The sequence below is a fragment of the Leptinotarsa decemlineata genome, unplaced genomic scaffold (genome assembly GCF_025532065.1).
Source record: "Leptinotarsa decemlineata unplaced genomic scaffold, Ldec_3_MD MMD2_tig00026328_RagTag_RagTag, whole genome shotgun sequence".
Classification (NCBI taxonomy): domain Eukaryota; kingdom Metazoa; phylum Arthropoda; class Insecta; order Coleoptera; family Chrysomelidae; genus Leptinotarsa; species Leptinotarsa decemlineata.
Genome location: NW_027412688.1, coordinates 25114164 through 25129911, shown reverse-complemented (window position 1 = coordinate 25129911; position 15748 = coordinate 25114164). Strand labels below are relative to the sequence as shown.

General features: G+C 32.4%; 1 protein-coding gene across 10 annotated transcripts in view; it reads left to right on the top strand.

Moving 5' to 3' along the window:
- The window catches only part of Sec16 (endoplasmic reticulum export factor secretory 16), a 70257-nt gene that overhangs the window by 29565 nt on the left and 24944 nt on the right, over window positions 1-15748 (top strand). For all 10 annotated transcript variants that reach the window (XR_012467281.1, XM_023156262.2, XM_023156236.2 and 7 more), the window contains 6 exons: window positions 5118-5514; window positions 7330-7743; window positions 7799-8134; window positions 8316-8591; window positions 11565-11799; window positions 11853-11992. Coding sequence is in view for 9 of the 10 variants with exons in the window: in XM_023156262.2 (XP_023012030.2) it covers window positions 5118-5514; window positions 7330-7743; window positions 7799-8134; window positions 8316-8591; window positions 11565-11799; window positions 11853-11992 (1798 nt within the window). In the remaining variant the exon portion in view is untranslated. The remainder of the gene's footprint in view (window positions 1-5117; window positions 5515-7329; window positions 7744-7798; window positions 8135-8315; window positions 8592-11564; window positions 11800-11852; window positions 11993-15748) is intronic.

Sequence of the window (15748 nt, the reverse complement as noted above, 5' to 3'; positions counted from 1 at the left end):
CGATTTGGAGGCAAAAAATCTGACTTCGGATCACTTTCTTCTCAAAATTCCTCAACCGATGTCAAAGGTGTTTATGAAAAATACTTCGAATGTATGCTATAACTTATCGGGGGAAACTATAAAGTTTGTCTATAAAGTTATCCAATATATTCACTTTTATTACAGTAAACATTATAGAAGTAGTAACAAGGTTATCACAGTCAATATGCTTGATGTAATATTATTATATTAGATACAGAACAAGAACGTATACATCTATATTTAGGGTTCAAAAGAGACTAAAGACTGAACTATAAATACCTGAATCTCTCAGAACTTTGTTTTCTATGATCATGAAGAATAAATTGAAAACTTTGCCTCTCTCCAAAGCTTATTATTCGCTGGAAGAATTCTTCAATGATAATTTAAACTGACATTGTTTGAATATTTCATGTCGTATCATTCTGCATTGTGATGTAGTTTAGTCTCTTTTGAACCCTACGTATAGATGTATATGTTCGTGTTCTGTATCTAAAGGTGCGTATTCACCAAAAAAGGGAGCATGAGCGAGCATTCGTGTATGTTTGCTCGTGTTCGCTCGTGTTTGCTCGACATATTGATGTCTCGTCCACACCAGAGCGAATATCTTCAAGTTCGTAGTCGTAGTTGATCCATTTACTTTGTGCGAGCACCTTTTGATGTACCGCCTTATTCTCGATCTTTTCTGAACGCGAACAGGCATACGTTCGCTCGCTCGCTAGCCCGTACTCACCAGACGATTATTGATACAGAATGCTCGTTCACTCTTGTTTGCTCTTGTTCGTTCGTGCTCGCTTTTTTGGTGAATACGCATCTTAATATGATAATATTACATTAAGTATATTGACTGTGATAATCTTGTTACTAATTCTATGTTTACTGTAATTGACATGTTCTACACCTGAACAGGTTTTTCATTACAAAGAACTAATAAAGGATATCTATCTATCTATCTTTACTTATTAATGACTAAACTAATATATTAATATTTATTCTGAATGTAAGGAGGCCCTAAATTAAAAAGTATAATTTTTTTTAGATAGGACTCCTCAAGACCTATTAGTTATGAATTTTCAAATGTTTCTATGAGAGTCTTTGGTCGAAGTAGCTTGAGTTTTTTGTATTTTTTTGTATTACATGACCCTTATGAATTATTTTGTCGTGCATACAGTAAGGTACTAAATTTTGTATTGGTATTGAAAAATTCACGTTCAAATAATGAAAAAGTAACATTTTCAACTTCGAATTGAAAATCATTAAAAAATATTCCATAACTTAAAGATATTTTCTAATACTTGGCAGAATTTTCAGTTTTCAAAATAACACAAACAAGTGATATCTAAATCTAATAAGCTATTGTTTGCTAAAACCGATTTTCGAAAGTACTGAAGAGAAAATTTTCAAAGGTACTTATTTGATTAAAAAAAAAATCTGTTTAAAATCTGTTTTTCCGTTAATCAGCTGTCGCCCCCATACGAACGACAACTCTCAGAAGTTGTCTTCCGATCGTGAATCGGGCGCACTACCACCGCAGCCAATTCCAATTTTAAAATAATATTTCCTATTTTGTAAGTCCAAAGCTTGTTCAGAAAATATAATGAATGATTCAAACAAACATAACTCAACTCTTCAATTGGATTATAATTTGATCCTACGATAAAAATTTTCATAACTCACTATAGTTTTAGAGAGCTACCTATTTTATGAAAAGAAAAATACTCATACTTCAAGACGGTTCGACCTAAAATCCTCATAGAAACATTGAAAAATTAACATAACTCGAAATTTTGTTGATTCATTTATAAGAAATTTTTCTAAAAAAAACTGAAATATTTTATTTACTTTTGATGGCTATAAAACCTTCATTTATGCTCAGTATTTATATCATTTCCCCATAATTTTCTCTTTGAAATATCTATATAAAGAACTATACTTTTTTACACATTAGCTGTATACACCAAAACCTATTGAAACTAAATTGTGGCTTGTCATTTACATTCAAAAAAACAAATTCTCAAAGAAAAATGTATAGAACACTTTAATATTGATCCCCATATCCATTAATAAATTCCCATTCCATTGACAAAGTTTTTGATATGTTGTTAGGTAATCTCTGATCTTCCTTTAAATTTTCATGTTAGCTTATAGGTAATGGTACAGTTCTCAAAATTTTCAGTTATATGACTGCCATAAGTTTATATTGATTGATACCTAGGAGAAGAAGTGATAGAAAATTTGTTTGGCATGCTTAACGATAATTAGCTTCTGCTTGCTTCAGTTCTCGATCATTGCACACTTTTAGGTGTAAGTAGGTGATGAAAGGTTATTTAATCTCATTATAAATAATGATTCATGATAAATCTTGAGGAATTTCACTCAAACAGTTTACGTAAATGGTGGCCCAACCAAACCAGAACAACACACTTGAATTATTTGAATGTTGATGTCATCTTCAATAACTTTATAACATATATGATGGAATCGGCCGATACTTGATGAAAATCCATAACTAACGTATTCCAAAAACACTTTATTGTGAGATTTTCACTAAATTGTTTTACAAAAACGCAACACGTGTTTCGCCATACAATGGCTTCATCTGGCGTTGAGTCTGGAGTTGAAAGACACGCCAGATGAAGCCATTGTATGGCGAAACACGTGTTGCGTTTTTGTAAAACAATTTAGTGAAAATCTCACAATAAAGTGTTTTTGGAATACGTTAACTTTATAACACATTTTCAGTGGTGCTTTGACGTAGCAATGCCCAAGCAAAAAGTGAAACCACAAAAAAAATCAAAGCAGTAATGGTTCCAATTACAAAAGAGCTCCAAGCACAGCTTAATGATTTAAAACAACTAAACTGGCTTCGAAAACACACCACTGATCCGCTAATACAAGAATATTACAAATAAACAAAAAAGCAAATTATAAGAGACCTCTCCATAACAAAAAAAACTACCATACCAATGTAATTATTAATTCCAACAATAAAATGAAAACACTATGGACTTTGGTGAACAACAAAAGGAACTGTACAAAACAAAAACATGAAATCACACGCTAAATCACAATAATAAAATCATTACAGGAAAAGAGAAATATCAAATATTTTTGGAGTCCATTTTACTGATTCTGTTAGAGAAAAAATAGAAGTCAAGCATATAATCCTTGACCTCAAAAAAACATATTTTCCACTGGTATTTATGGAATTCCGGCTATATCTGAAATAATTCGTTGATATTATATCAGTTACTTTAACATCAACAATAAACAACTCCGTAATGAATCGTACGTTTCCCATCCCACTGAAAATCACAAAATCAATCCCGGTATTCAAGAAAAGCGATACCCAACATGTCGAAAACTATAGGATGATTTGCTTCCTCAGATGTTTTTCAAAAATAATGTAAATAGCAATATACAACCAAATTATTGCCTACATGCATTTGACACAATAAAACATGATTTTCTACAAACTAAATTGGAGGCAATAGTTATATGAGGCCAATTAAACGCTGGATTGAATCTCACATATCTAACAGAACTCTGAAGGTGCAAATTGAGAATGAGCTATCTGATGATTTTGACTTCAATATTGGCACTTCCCAAGGACGCACATTTATTTATACGGATGACACTGCAATCATTGTAACCGATACTGCTGCTGATTTAGAAAATGAAATTTGATCGGTTACAGAAGAATTCACACACTGGTGTAAGGTTAACCATTATATTAACAATGCCCAGAAAACCCTATTCATGGAGTTGACAAGTCCCCTCAGGCCTACTCTCAATCTCACAATGAATAACAATGGCATAGAAATAACTACATCACAATCAGCACGATATTTAGATCTGGAACTTGACAATGAACTTGCGTTCGGCAAACACGTTGATGCTGTTTGTAAGAAACTAAACAAACTATACTATGCTTTCCACACACTGAAGTCAAATTTCCATAAGTCTTATCTGATTAATTTATATTATGCATAGGTATATAGCACTATTAGCTGTAACATTATTATATGGGGAAGGACCACAGAAACTTCTAGAGTCTTTATGACCCAGAAAAAGTTCAACAGAATGATAGTTGATCTTGACCATAGAGAATTGTGCAGAAACGTATTTGACAACAATGATATTTTAACACTTACATCTAATTATCTATACAAACTATTGATATATACCTTCACTAACAAAAGAAAACCGAATAAGAATACCGAGTAACACAAATATGATACCAGAAAAAATACTTTCATCTCTAATACACACTCAGATTACAGGATCACAGCACAAAAGATCGCCTTCATATGCTGGGGCATACCTATTAAACCTGTTACCTCAAAATATTGAATCAGAAACAAATTTGATAACAGATGTTGAAAAATTACTCAATCCGAGGAGCATTTTATTCCAGATGATTATATCAATGACCCTGGCTAATCTTACTATTATGTAATCAGCTTTTCATATGTTTATTATGTATTTTATCTTATAAATGTAAACTGACCTTATTGTTAATGTTCGCACCTTGTTTGACGTGTCTCATGTTGTTGTAAACGCAATCTGAAGATACATGTATTTTGTAACTTGTTACCTTACGTTGTTCAAGCTTGCTACTCGGCATCAGAGGCGAAGATTCTAATATATTCATCTTATGAAGAAGACACTTGTAGACATATTCAAAGTACCCCAAAAATTCTATGACAAGAAGATTGGATATGTGAAAATACGCCAGGAAGTGGGCATTTCCAATCTTTATTGAGATTTTGTTTTTATGTAGTGTTGTTATCATTTAAAAATTAGATTTTGAAGTGTTTTCACAAAAAAATATATACAGAATTGTTCAACTTTTTGAAAAACAAAGATTACTTAAAATCAAAATATCTTGAAATTGGTTGCTCATAGCAACTTTTGACAGGGATATCTTGAGCTCAGTGGTAAAAAAATTAACGTTAAACACTCCAAAACTAGTTTGTTTAAGTTTTGTTGGGCCACTTTGTTTATAAAGTTTTTACAGAACACTTATTAACTTTATGATTTGGTTCTTTGCTCTATTCATTCATCAGTATCTTTTAACATATCACCTCTGTTTCTAGTTACTCCCGAACTTTCGATAACACTGATTCATCTATGCACTTTGACGACAGCAACCTGGCAGCTCAACGTCTCACTCCTGCCAAATTCGCCACTGCCCACCTGAAAGCTTCCATAACTTCTGGAAAACTTATTCACATTCTTCCCCATTATCCTATGGACGGACAGTCCGCGATCGTGGAAGTATCTAGTTTGCATTCGCTGCTGCTCAACAATGAAGAGTACGTGGAGTTGAGCGAGTTTCCCGGGCCTCTCGTCAAGGGTAGTACACACAAGAAGACCATTATCGAATATTGTGAAAATAAAATCAAAGCTGCCATTTCTAATAAAGCGATTGTTGATGTGGATTCTTACGTTTTGATGTGGGATCTTTTGATTTTATTGATTAGACAGAACGGGGTAAGTTTCATCGACTTCATTTGTATGGAATATGCATGCTCCTGATATTGTCATCTAATGGTTCGGTACTACAACACAAGAATTCTTCAATACCATTATCGGTTTTTGTTGAATTTTCTCTGGGACTATCCACCTCCTATGATTTGAAAAAATTAAAATTAGTAACCAAAAACTTTCTACAGTAGAGAAACTCCGATTCCTCCATAAAAATGAATCTCATTCAATACTATCGTAGACTTTTTGAATAAGAAATGGATTAATTATTCATAGGAATCTATTAGCGGGGATTCATCTGACAGATGGAGAGATTCTGATGATCTGTGATCAAATAAAAAATTCATTGAACCAAGTTATTATACAAGAGCAGCACGGTTTTTGCCTGGGTAAATAAATAACTACAAATTTGTTAACATTAACCCAATTTGTGCTGAATGCCTTGGAACAAAAGTACCAAGTGGATGTAATTTTCAGTTTTCCGAGGCATTCGACACAGTTAATCATATAGTATTGCTCGGAAATCTTGAAGTGATAGGGTTTTACGGAGATTTATTGAACTGGTCTACAAGCTATCTTCGAGATAGAAATCAAATAAGAAGTCAAGAGTTTCATATTTGAGGAGATTTACGTCACGTCAAAAGTGCCACAAGGAAGCCACCTAGGCCCCTTCTTGTTCGATATTTTCATCAATGATATTGAAGCAATAATCAAACATTAAACATTTTTGCTGTTTACTGATGATCTCAAATTCTTTAGCCGTGTCATCAACTAGCAACAATGTGAGAATGTTCAAAGGGACCACACCTCAATTGTCAAATGGTGCTCCGAAAACTCCAGGGAACTAAATGTAAATGAATGTAATGCTATATCTTTTTATTGGTCACTTGAACATATAGAATTTGATTATAACATTGATAACAAACTTCTCACAAGGGTAAACATTGTTCGGGACCTCTGTGTTCTTTTTGACACTAAGGTTGATTTCCATCTCCACTATGAGCAGGTTGTGAATAGGGCGACAAAAATGCTGGACTTTGTGTACAGAACCACAAGAGAATTCATTAATATTAATTCCATTAGAACCCTTTGGTTAGATCAATATTGGAGTATTGCTCATGTGTATGGTCGCCAATATTATACAGAATTATATTGAATGCTAATTATATTCAACTAGATCTGTTCAATATCTCTGAAGGTAGCTTGAAACGAAGTTTGCCACACTTCTAAAAAACAATACATAGATGTGCAAATGTGTATATACATGGTGTGTGTATGTGTGTATATATGTGTATTACATTGTGCTCATTTATAGTCTTTGGGTTTAATCTTAGTGTTTATTTTTTAGAATTTAATTTTAATATTGATCTTAATCAACAGTATTTATGTACACCTTTGTAAAAACATGTTTTTATGTTGCTAATGACCCTGCGTGGTTAATGCAACTGCTTTTATTTTATTTTTATCTGACATTAAAAAAAAATCCTTTTTAACAAAATCTGGGTGAGATTTCTTTGAGAGAAAAAGTTAGGTTAGTTTCCATTCTATAAGTATGATGGGATAATATTATTACATAAGGGTTTTCCTGTACCACATAGTTTTAAGAAAGTTATCTTCACATCTGGAAATTTTTATGTAGGAAAGGTATAGATTCATCAATTTCTTGTTCAAACGAAAATTGTAGATATGTTATCCGGGAGGTTATATATATATATATATATATATATATATATATATATATCGATTTATTTCTTTCATCGTGAATGTATTCAGCCAAAGTTTATACAAATATTATTATATCTCTGATCACTATTGTTTCAGATGGTTGTCGGAACCGACATTGCAGAACTGTTGTTGAATAACAAAAGAGAAATGCCTCCTCTGAGACGTTCTTCAATTATATCTAGTGTTAGTAGTAACAATGGAGATATCAATCCTTCTTCTGAATCTGGTAATCATCTTATATCTGAAAACACTGGTAGCTTAATGTCAATTTTAAAAGAAGAGGAGGTAACTAGTAAATTCAGAGAATTTTTGTTATACGGATCCGGAAAAGAGGCTCTTGAATGGGCCATGAAGCACGGACTCTGGGGTCACGCGCTGTTTTTGGCGAGCAAATTAGATAAAAGAACTTACGCGAATGTTATGATGAGATTCGCTAATGGCCTGACTTTGAATGATCCATTGCAAACATTGTATCAACTGTTGTCTGGAAAGATGCCCGCTGCAGTGACGGTAAGAAACCCTTCGATTTAGATAAGATGTTTTTTAATAGATAATTTTTTCCAAGTGTGTTTGCGATGAGAAATGGGGAGACTGGCGTCCTCACTTAGCCATGATCCTGTCGAACACTACCCAACCTCCTGAACTTAGCATCAAAGCTGTCACAAGTCTTGGTGATACTCTCTTGAATCGAGGCAGTCTTTATGCTGCGCAGTTTTGTTATTTGATGGCCGAAGTTGGCTTCGGTAAGCACGGCAATCCTGATACGCGTTTGGTACTTCTAGGAGCTGATCACACTAAGCCTTATCCGATTTTCGCTTCCAACGAGGCGATACATATGACCGAAATATATGAGTACGCTTGCGGGTTGAATAATCCTGACTTCGTCATTCCACAGTTCCAGGTAAGAATTTGAAAGGACCGGGAGTTAGTGGTCATTTTTGTTGTTCATAAAATGTACAGTTTTGAAGTGAAAATACTGAAAACACTTGCAAATATATATTTAATTAACTCAAATCCCTTTTTGTGTCGTTAAGTGCTGCCTTCAAGGCTAGGTGGGTATTATTATTCATACTTTTTTTCAGGTATACAAATACTTACTTGCTACAAGGCTTGCCGATCGCGGTTTACTAGAGAAATCTCTGGGCTACTTGGAAAGTATTGCAGGCTGCATAGAAGCCGATCCAACTTCAGTTCAGGCCAGCTTTGTTGAGAATGTATGCATGTTGGCAGATAAACTGAAGTTTTATGATCCTGTTGGTGATATTGAAGACGAGTCCGAATTTGGAGGGATTATGGAGACAAGCAGGCCTGATAACTCTTGGTTGAAGAAACTCAGGGCTATTCAGGGCGATTTCCAGGTAATTAATTTACATTTTGAACAATCAATCAAAAAGTCTTGATATTGTCTGTTATTTTACAACTAATATAAAATTACTTATTGATGTCATTGATAAAAAGGGTGGGTAGTTAGGTCCAATGTGAGTGGATCTATTTGGTCCTCCACTGCAACTTACAAAAGTTTATTGTGGCTCACACCTATTTGAACTCGACCAAAGCCACCTTCTGAAATAATAATAGTATATTTTTCTCTTATTTTATGGTCGCCATAATCGTCCTACTAAGAGGACTATTTACTATGTGGTGGATAAATTTGCGTCCACTGTAGTAAACGATCTACCAACACCGACGAAACGCAAGATCTAACGATAACACCGCCGCTGTCTGTGAGAGTGTGCAGGAAAATCCGGGGTCGTCGATTTCGCGTTGCTCACAAGAACGACTTTTCGCAGACCACATCTTGGTGAATTTTGCTTTATGACTTGGGCCTGCACCTGTAAAAATTCAATTGACTCAGAATCTAAAGGTAAACGACCGTAGCCAACGACGTGTGTCTCTGAACGGGCTAGGGAGCAGTTGGCAACTGACCCTAATTTTCATTGAAAAATCATCTTCAGCGATGAGGCCCATTTCTGAATGAAAGGGTACGTGAACAAACAAAAATGTCGAATTTTGGATGATACCAATCCACACGAGATCCAAGAGCGTCCAATGCATCCCAAAATAACATCTTCTATTGGCCTGGAATGGGATGATCTGGACGCCGACATGTGGTTTCAACAGAACGACGCTACTTGCCACATAGCTCATGACACATTGGATATTCTGCACGAGCCGTTTGAAGGTTTTTATTTACATTTTTTATTTCTATCGTTGTGTAGCGAAGTGTAAGTGAAAAAATCAAACAGAAAAACAATGGCAACAGGTCCATTAGCTTTTTTTTCTGTCTTCGTTTAAAAAAACTCTCACTTTTCTGTCTTTGAAGAAAGATTGCTAATGATATCGATGAAGATACATGACAAAAAACAATATTGCGAGTAGACGCAAACATTGAAAAACTGACAAGGAACTGCAAAATTTGGGCAAAATTACAAAGGTAGTATCTCACCCAACAGGGCAAAGGTGGCTTTTCCTTTGAGAGCCATAACTGAGACTAATGAGAAACTTTGATGACTTTCAACTTCTAATTTTACATAAAAGTCAGGAAACATCCAAAGAAAGAAATATACACTTGGCAAATATCAGAATTCAAACAGATAACGTTCATCAACCATTTCTACGTAATTCAAATTAAGAAGTATTTATATTGAAATTTGAATGGCCTGGGATATTGTTGAATAACAACTTTTTCATTAACTTCTCTCAAAAATATTTGATCATTGAATCCATCCAATCACTTATTTTCATATATCGATAAATTAATGTGTGTCACTCCAATACAGGTTTTCATTTTTTTGGGTCCATTTTGACAAGTTTTTTGTCACCCTTTTCCATACTTTTACAATCTATCATAATATTGAAATACCTGTTCTATATTAGGTCCACTTTTGTATATAATGTATGTAAATGATTTTTATAGTGATCATTTCGTTATGTATGCTGATGGCACATCTTTATTGATAACTCAGGAAAATATTAAAGCCACAGTTAATAAAGCATCTGATGAAATAAAAAGAACCCAAAAGTGGTTCTCAGACAATGGCCTCTTGTTAAATGAAAGAAAAACTGTGCTTTTATATTTTAATCAGTCAAGAACCACTCCAGATCACAGTTTACTAGTAACGTCAATTAATGGATTCATTCAACAACAAGAGGAGACAAACTTTTTGGGATTGAAGATATCAGAAAATCTCAAATGGAACAAGCATATTGATACGATTTGTAAAAAAATATCCTCAATATCTTATTGTATTCAACAACTACGCTGGAATGTAAATAGATCACTCTTATTAATGTACTACCATGCATACTTTCGTTGTAACATTTCCTATGGTATTATAGCTTGGGGAGCATCTAGTGATTGTTCCAGAATACTCAAAATTCAAAAAAGAACCATAAAGTATATAGCAGAAGTTACTAGAAGGACAAGTTGCAAACTCATCTTCCAGAATCTCAGAATATTGACTGTTACAAGTATATACATCTATGAGATATTAAAATATGTAAAATCGCACACAACCAGATTTCCTACTCTTAATGGTAATACGAATTATAATACAAGAAATTCCCTACAGTTAGAAGTGCCAACACACAATAAACAATACAATAAACTTCCAAGTACAATAAAAAATCTGGCTCTAAAACAGTATAACTATCAAATCAAAGAGTTGCTCCTGGATAAATCCTATTATTCTCTCAAAGAATATATGGATGATAACTTATGACCCTGTACATGTGTAACATTTTAGGAAGATTTTAATACAATGCTGTTACACAAATAACAGATTATTTTTGGTTTTGACTATAATATAGTATGTACATGTCTAATATTTTAATAACGATGCTGTTGCATAAATAGCAGATTATTTTAGGTTTTGACTATTATATATTTATATTATCTATGTAAATTGTATATTATGCCTCTAAGTGCACGGATTTTTTATTTTGTATTTGTACACGTTTTGACATACTAAATGTCATCTATAGATGATCCAACTGAATAAATATTATTATTATTATTATTATTATAAAGACTTCATGTTTTTTGGAACACTCTTTAGAAAACAGACACACCTTGCAAATTTTCAGTATTTTTGAGACATCGGATAGTTTATAAATTAATAAGACAATGAGAGAGTGAAACATTCTAGAGGTAATGCCCAAATATTAAAAGAAAAAGAAGAAGGTGAATAAGTGTAATAATTATTCCAAGGGATAATTGAGTTTGTTCTACTAAATTTCGTAAATACAAACCCACAAAAAATATAATACTGTCACAAAGTCTTGATCTTGGAGTTTCAATTTTTTGTCAGCAACTATATAATATTTTCCAGACTGGTTTGATAACTCATCAAAGTCACCAGAATTTGGAAGAGTACCAAACTCCGTCACAAGAAACTGACCCCAATCAAACGCTCTACGTAAGTAGCAACCAGGATTCTTGGCAACAACAGTATGGCCAGCAGTATCAGCAAAATGAAACTTTTCAACAACAACCGTGGCAACCAGATCAAACTCAAATTCCTCAAGCTGAATTTCAACATGACAATCAGGCTACACAGCTAAACGGTAAGTTATCAATATTTTTTAATCAACTTTTGTTAAATATTATTTCATTTCAGAATATTCACAGCCAGAATATCAAGATCAGCAAGTTTTTTGGCAAAACCAACAACAACAGTGGAACGATCAGATTGGTCAGTACGGCCAAGAAACCATGAATCAGCAGCAAAGCTTCTATGGGTCAAATGCTCAAAGTGAGGTAGGTGATTTTTTTGTCATTTTTGCTGTTGTTCAAGCTTGGTGGTGTTTCATAATCGGGGAGTTTTGTCTGGAACTGCTAAAATCATTTGGAATATGCGAGCTTTTTGGGGCATTTGAAAAGTATTGAAAAAACATAGACAATTTTTATACATTAAATGAGTTTTTGATAAAGACATTTGCTCAAAAAAATGATTAAATCTATTTGTGAAAACATTAATACTTTTTTCTTTGGGTTATGATTTGCTTTTGCTGATGATTCAATGCACAGTATATCTGGATTGAAAACTATGAGGAAACATTTTAGTATTTGAATGAAAGGAAGAAAACCACACTTTTTTATTAATTTTATGTGCAAGTCTGACACTAGAATTTACTTTCTGGTAATTGGTATTATTCAATGTGAATATTAAAATATTTAAATGAATGAAAAATATATTCATTTATTTCATCATTCAGTGCCTGTTTTGAAAATAAAACAAAACATTTTTGTATACTCGCATTCTGAAAAACATTTATCAATTTGCAAACTTTATACAATTCAACTTGAATTTGTTTACAGCTACTTTTGGCTTTCTACTTCTTTATTGTTATATAAAAGGAATGGTTGGTTGTCTTATTATTTTTTAACTGCAATAGGCTATCCAAAACAAGCACTTTTAAGAATAACCAGAAATGCAATTCTCTTCAAAGCACCCTTCACCGTTTTTATTTTTTTTAGGCCAGAGATTCCAGTTTATTATGTAATAGGCTACTTGCATTTCCACTCAAATACCAATGAAACCCTTCGCGTTCACTTGTTCACTCAACAAGAATTAATACACTGTGAAATTCATACTTTTAGCCATTTTTAATTTTACATCACATCAAAACGCTTCTGATTTGTTGACTCAGTAGTTTGCTATGGTCTGTAATTCCTTTAACTTTTTTGAATTTCTTCATACGACTTCAATTTATTCAATATAAAATAACTCAACACTAAAACACACTCATAAAAATACATATAAACAACATCATCCAACACAACCATGCAAGTAGTGCAAAAAAGGTAAACTAATCTGACCCAGTGTTAACAACCTACAGAAATCCGACACAAATATTCACACTTATAAGACATACTCATTACAGACTCATAAATCCTGCCATCACAATTTTTTGCATATTTTTTGGAAAAGAAAGTTTTTGGCTTTCTACTACTCCATCTTGATACAAAAAAAGGGGATGAGGGAATCTTCCAAAGAAAGGAAGGAAGTAATCAATTTGAAAATAAGTAACTCTATACATGGATGTGTAGATCATGCAAAGAAGTAACTTTCAGACACAAACTGAAAGAAAGTTCTCCTGAAACAGCTACTTTCATATAAACATTGAATTACACGAAAGAAAAAAATTCTTTTGAAACAAATACTTTTATATGAACACTGAATTATACAGAAGATACTTTTCTCTACTCAGTTTGCATTTCAAACATTCGTTGTGAAATGAAAATCAGATATCATTCACATGAGTCCTACTTTGAATGAATGGTAATAAATTGCACTTACATGAAACACTGTCACCCTCACTGGTATACACCGATGTTTCGCCTTAAGACACTTGCCCTAAGGCTCTTCAGTACCAAATTGGATAACATTATAGAAAATACACACACTTCATTCATGAATTACGATTTTTAATGTCACGGAATAAGCTTGATCTGCTTATGTCATCGATGACATCGTAATGACATTCATTCACCTATTTGATTTAATCCCAGCCAAGAGGAATCTTATTTGAATTGAAGGGGTTATATTTTTAGGAGTGATTTATTTTTGGGAAAGAAAAATTTTGGCTTTCTACTACTCCATCTTGATAAAAAAAAGGGGATGAAGGAATCTTCCAAAGAAAGGAAGGAAATAATAAATTTGAAAATAAGTAATTCTATACATGGATGTGTAGATCATGCAAAGAAGTAACTTTCAGACACAAAAACTTTCTTTCCCAAAAATTAATCACTCCTAGAAATATAACCCCTTCAATTTTTGCATATGTTTTGTATTATTTTTTGTCAATGATAAAATATGTGTGTATGGCTTGCTAAGACAAACTAAGTGTTTTTCCAAAAGATTCAGTTTTTCAAACTCTCCGGATGAGGAATTGAAAAGGTGTATTTTCGCCCAAAATTCTAGCTCCGATTTATTATTGGAAGTAAATAATTTACATGAAATGTTATATCAGTGGTATTTCATTTAATGAGTTATATATTGTTTCTCATGAATTATATTTGTTTTAAATTTCTATTATGAATGTACAGTGTATGAGCTGAGAAATGTTACCTTCCTTCCATTAGAAGTTTCTCATCTGCATATGTGAATCAAGTAGGAAGCTAAAAGAGGTTTTTTTAGATGTTTAGTTATTTGAAAAAGATTAAAAAAAGTGACCAGTCAGAAAACTTTCCACTAAATTTTCAAAGAAGTTTTTGGTATATCGTGGAAATTTCTGATATAACTATCAATACACCCCGCTGAAATATTTTCTTGGTTTACATTACAAACAACTCATTATCTATTGATAATTAGTAAGGAGTACGAAAACTTTGATTATGTCACATATTCCTTACTTTAGAAATGAATTGTTAATTAACAAACATCTGTGTGGAAGGTTTATTTTTGTGAAAAACCTGAATTTAAATATAGTATAGTATAATATAGTTTGATATAGTAATATATATAGATATAGTATGATATAGTATAGTATAAATATACTATATCAAATAAATGAACCCACGTGAGTTATTATGTTATGTGGAACCTTTAACATAAGTGGACTATAGTAATGTTTTACTCATCTCGTAACTTGATTTAACATAAAATAAAATTGAAAATAAAACAATACAAATTCAGTATTTTTTCAAAGACTCTGTTGAATATAATAATGCAATGAAAACTGGTAATATCGTTTTATTCGAATATCATTTTTTTTTCTTTTCAAGTTGTATTCCACATTTATGAAGAAAATTCAATTAAAAAAAATTACCTGTTGTGACAGTTCCTGCATATACTTTTATAGATTTGTATTGTAAATAAACATGTAAACAAAAATACATCAGAAATATTGGCACAGTACACAAAATGAAATTGGAACTAACTCACATTTTGAATAAAATTGTGCTTTGTGGCAATGAATAAATCAAAATGTCAAATATAAAAAATTAATGTTTTTAGTATAAATAGAATATGAACGGTAAATCAGTATTTATTCTATTTCAGATAAACTCGATTTGTTCCTGGAAAAACAAAATGGGGTTACACTCTTTTCATTTTCTTATACTATTTCAAATATGTTTAGTACATTATGTACATTGAATGAAACATAAGTAAATTTACTTAGGTTAGGTTAGGTCTGTAGTGCCCTACAATTTACTTCAAATGGAGTATGCTAGGTGTTGCTAGGAGATGTTTTTGTTTAGATGATTTAGTTTAGAAAAGATAGAAAAGAATCAATTAAAAAATTCAATAAAAAAATTTTTTTTTTAAAAGTAGTTTAAAAACTACAAATAGGTGACGCCAAGAAGTGAATAGTTATTACGCAATTGATTATTTCAATCAACTATCTAGAACAGTTTCAATTCGATCAGAACAATAAATGTGTCTATGAGACACATATCGTTATGTCGGATATCATTTTGTTGATATTAAGAGGGATTTCAGGGCATAAATTCTAAAATTGTGGGTAGTTTTGAATGACGGAGGATTCCTGGTTATTTAAACAAATGGTA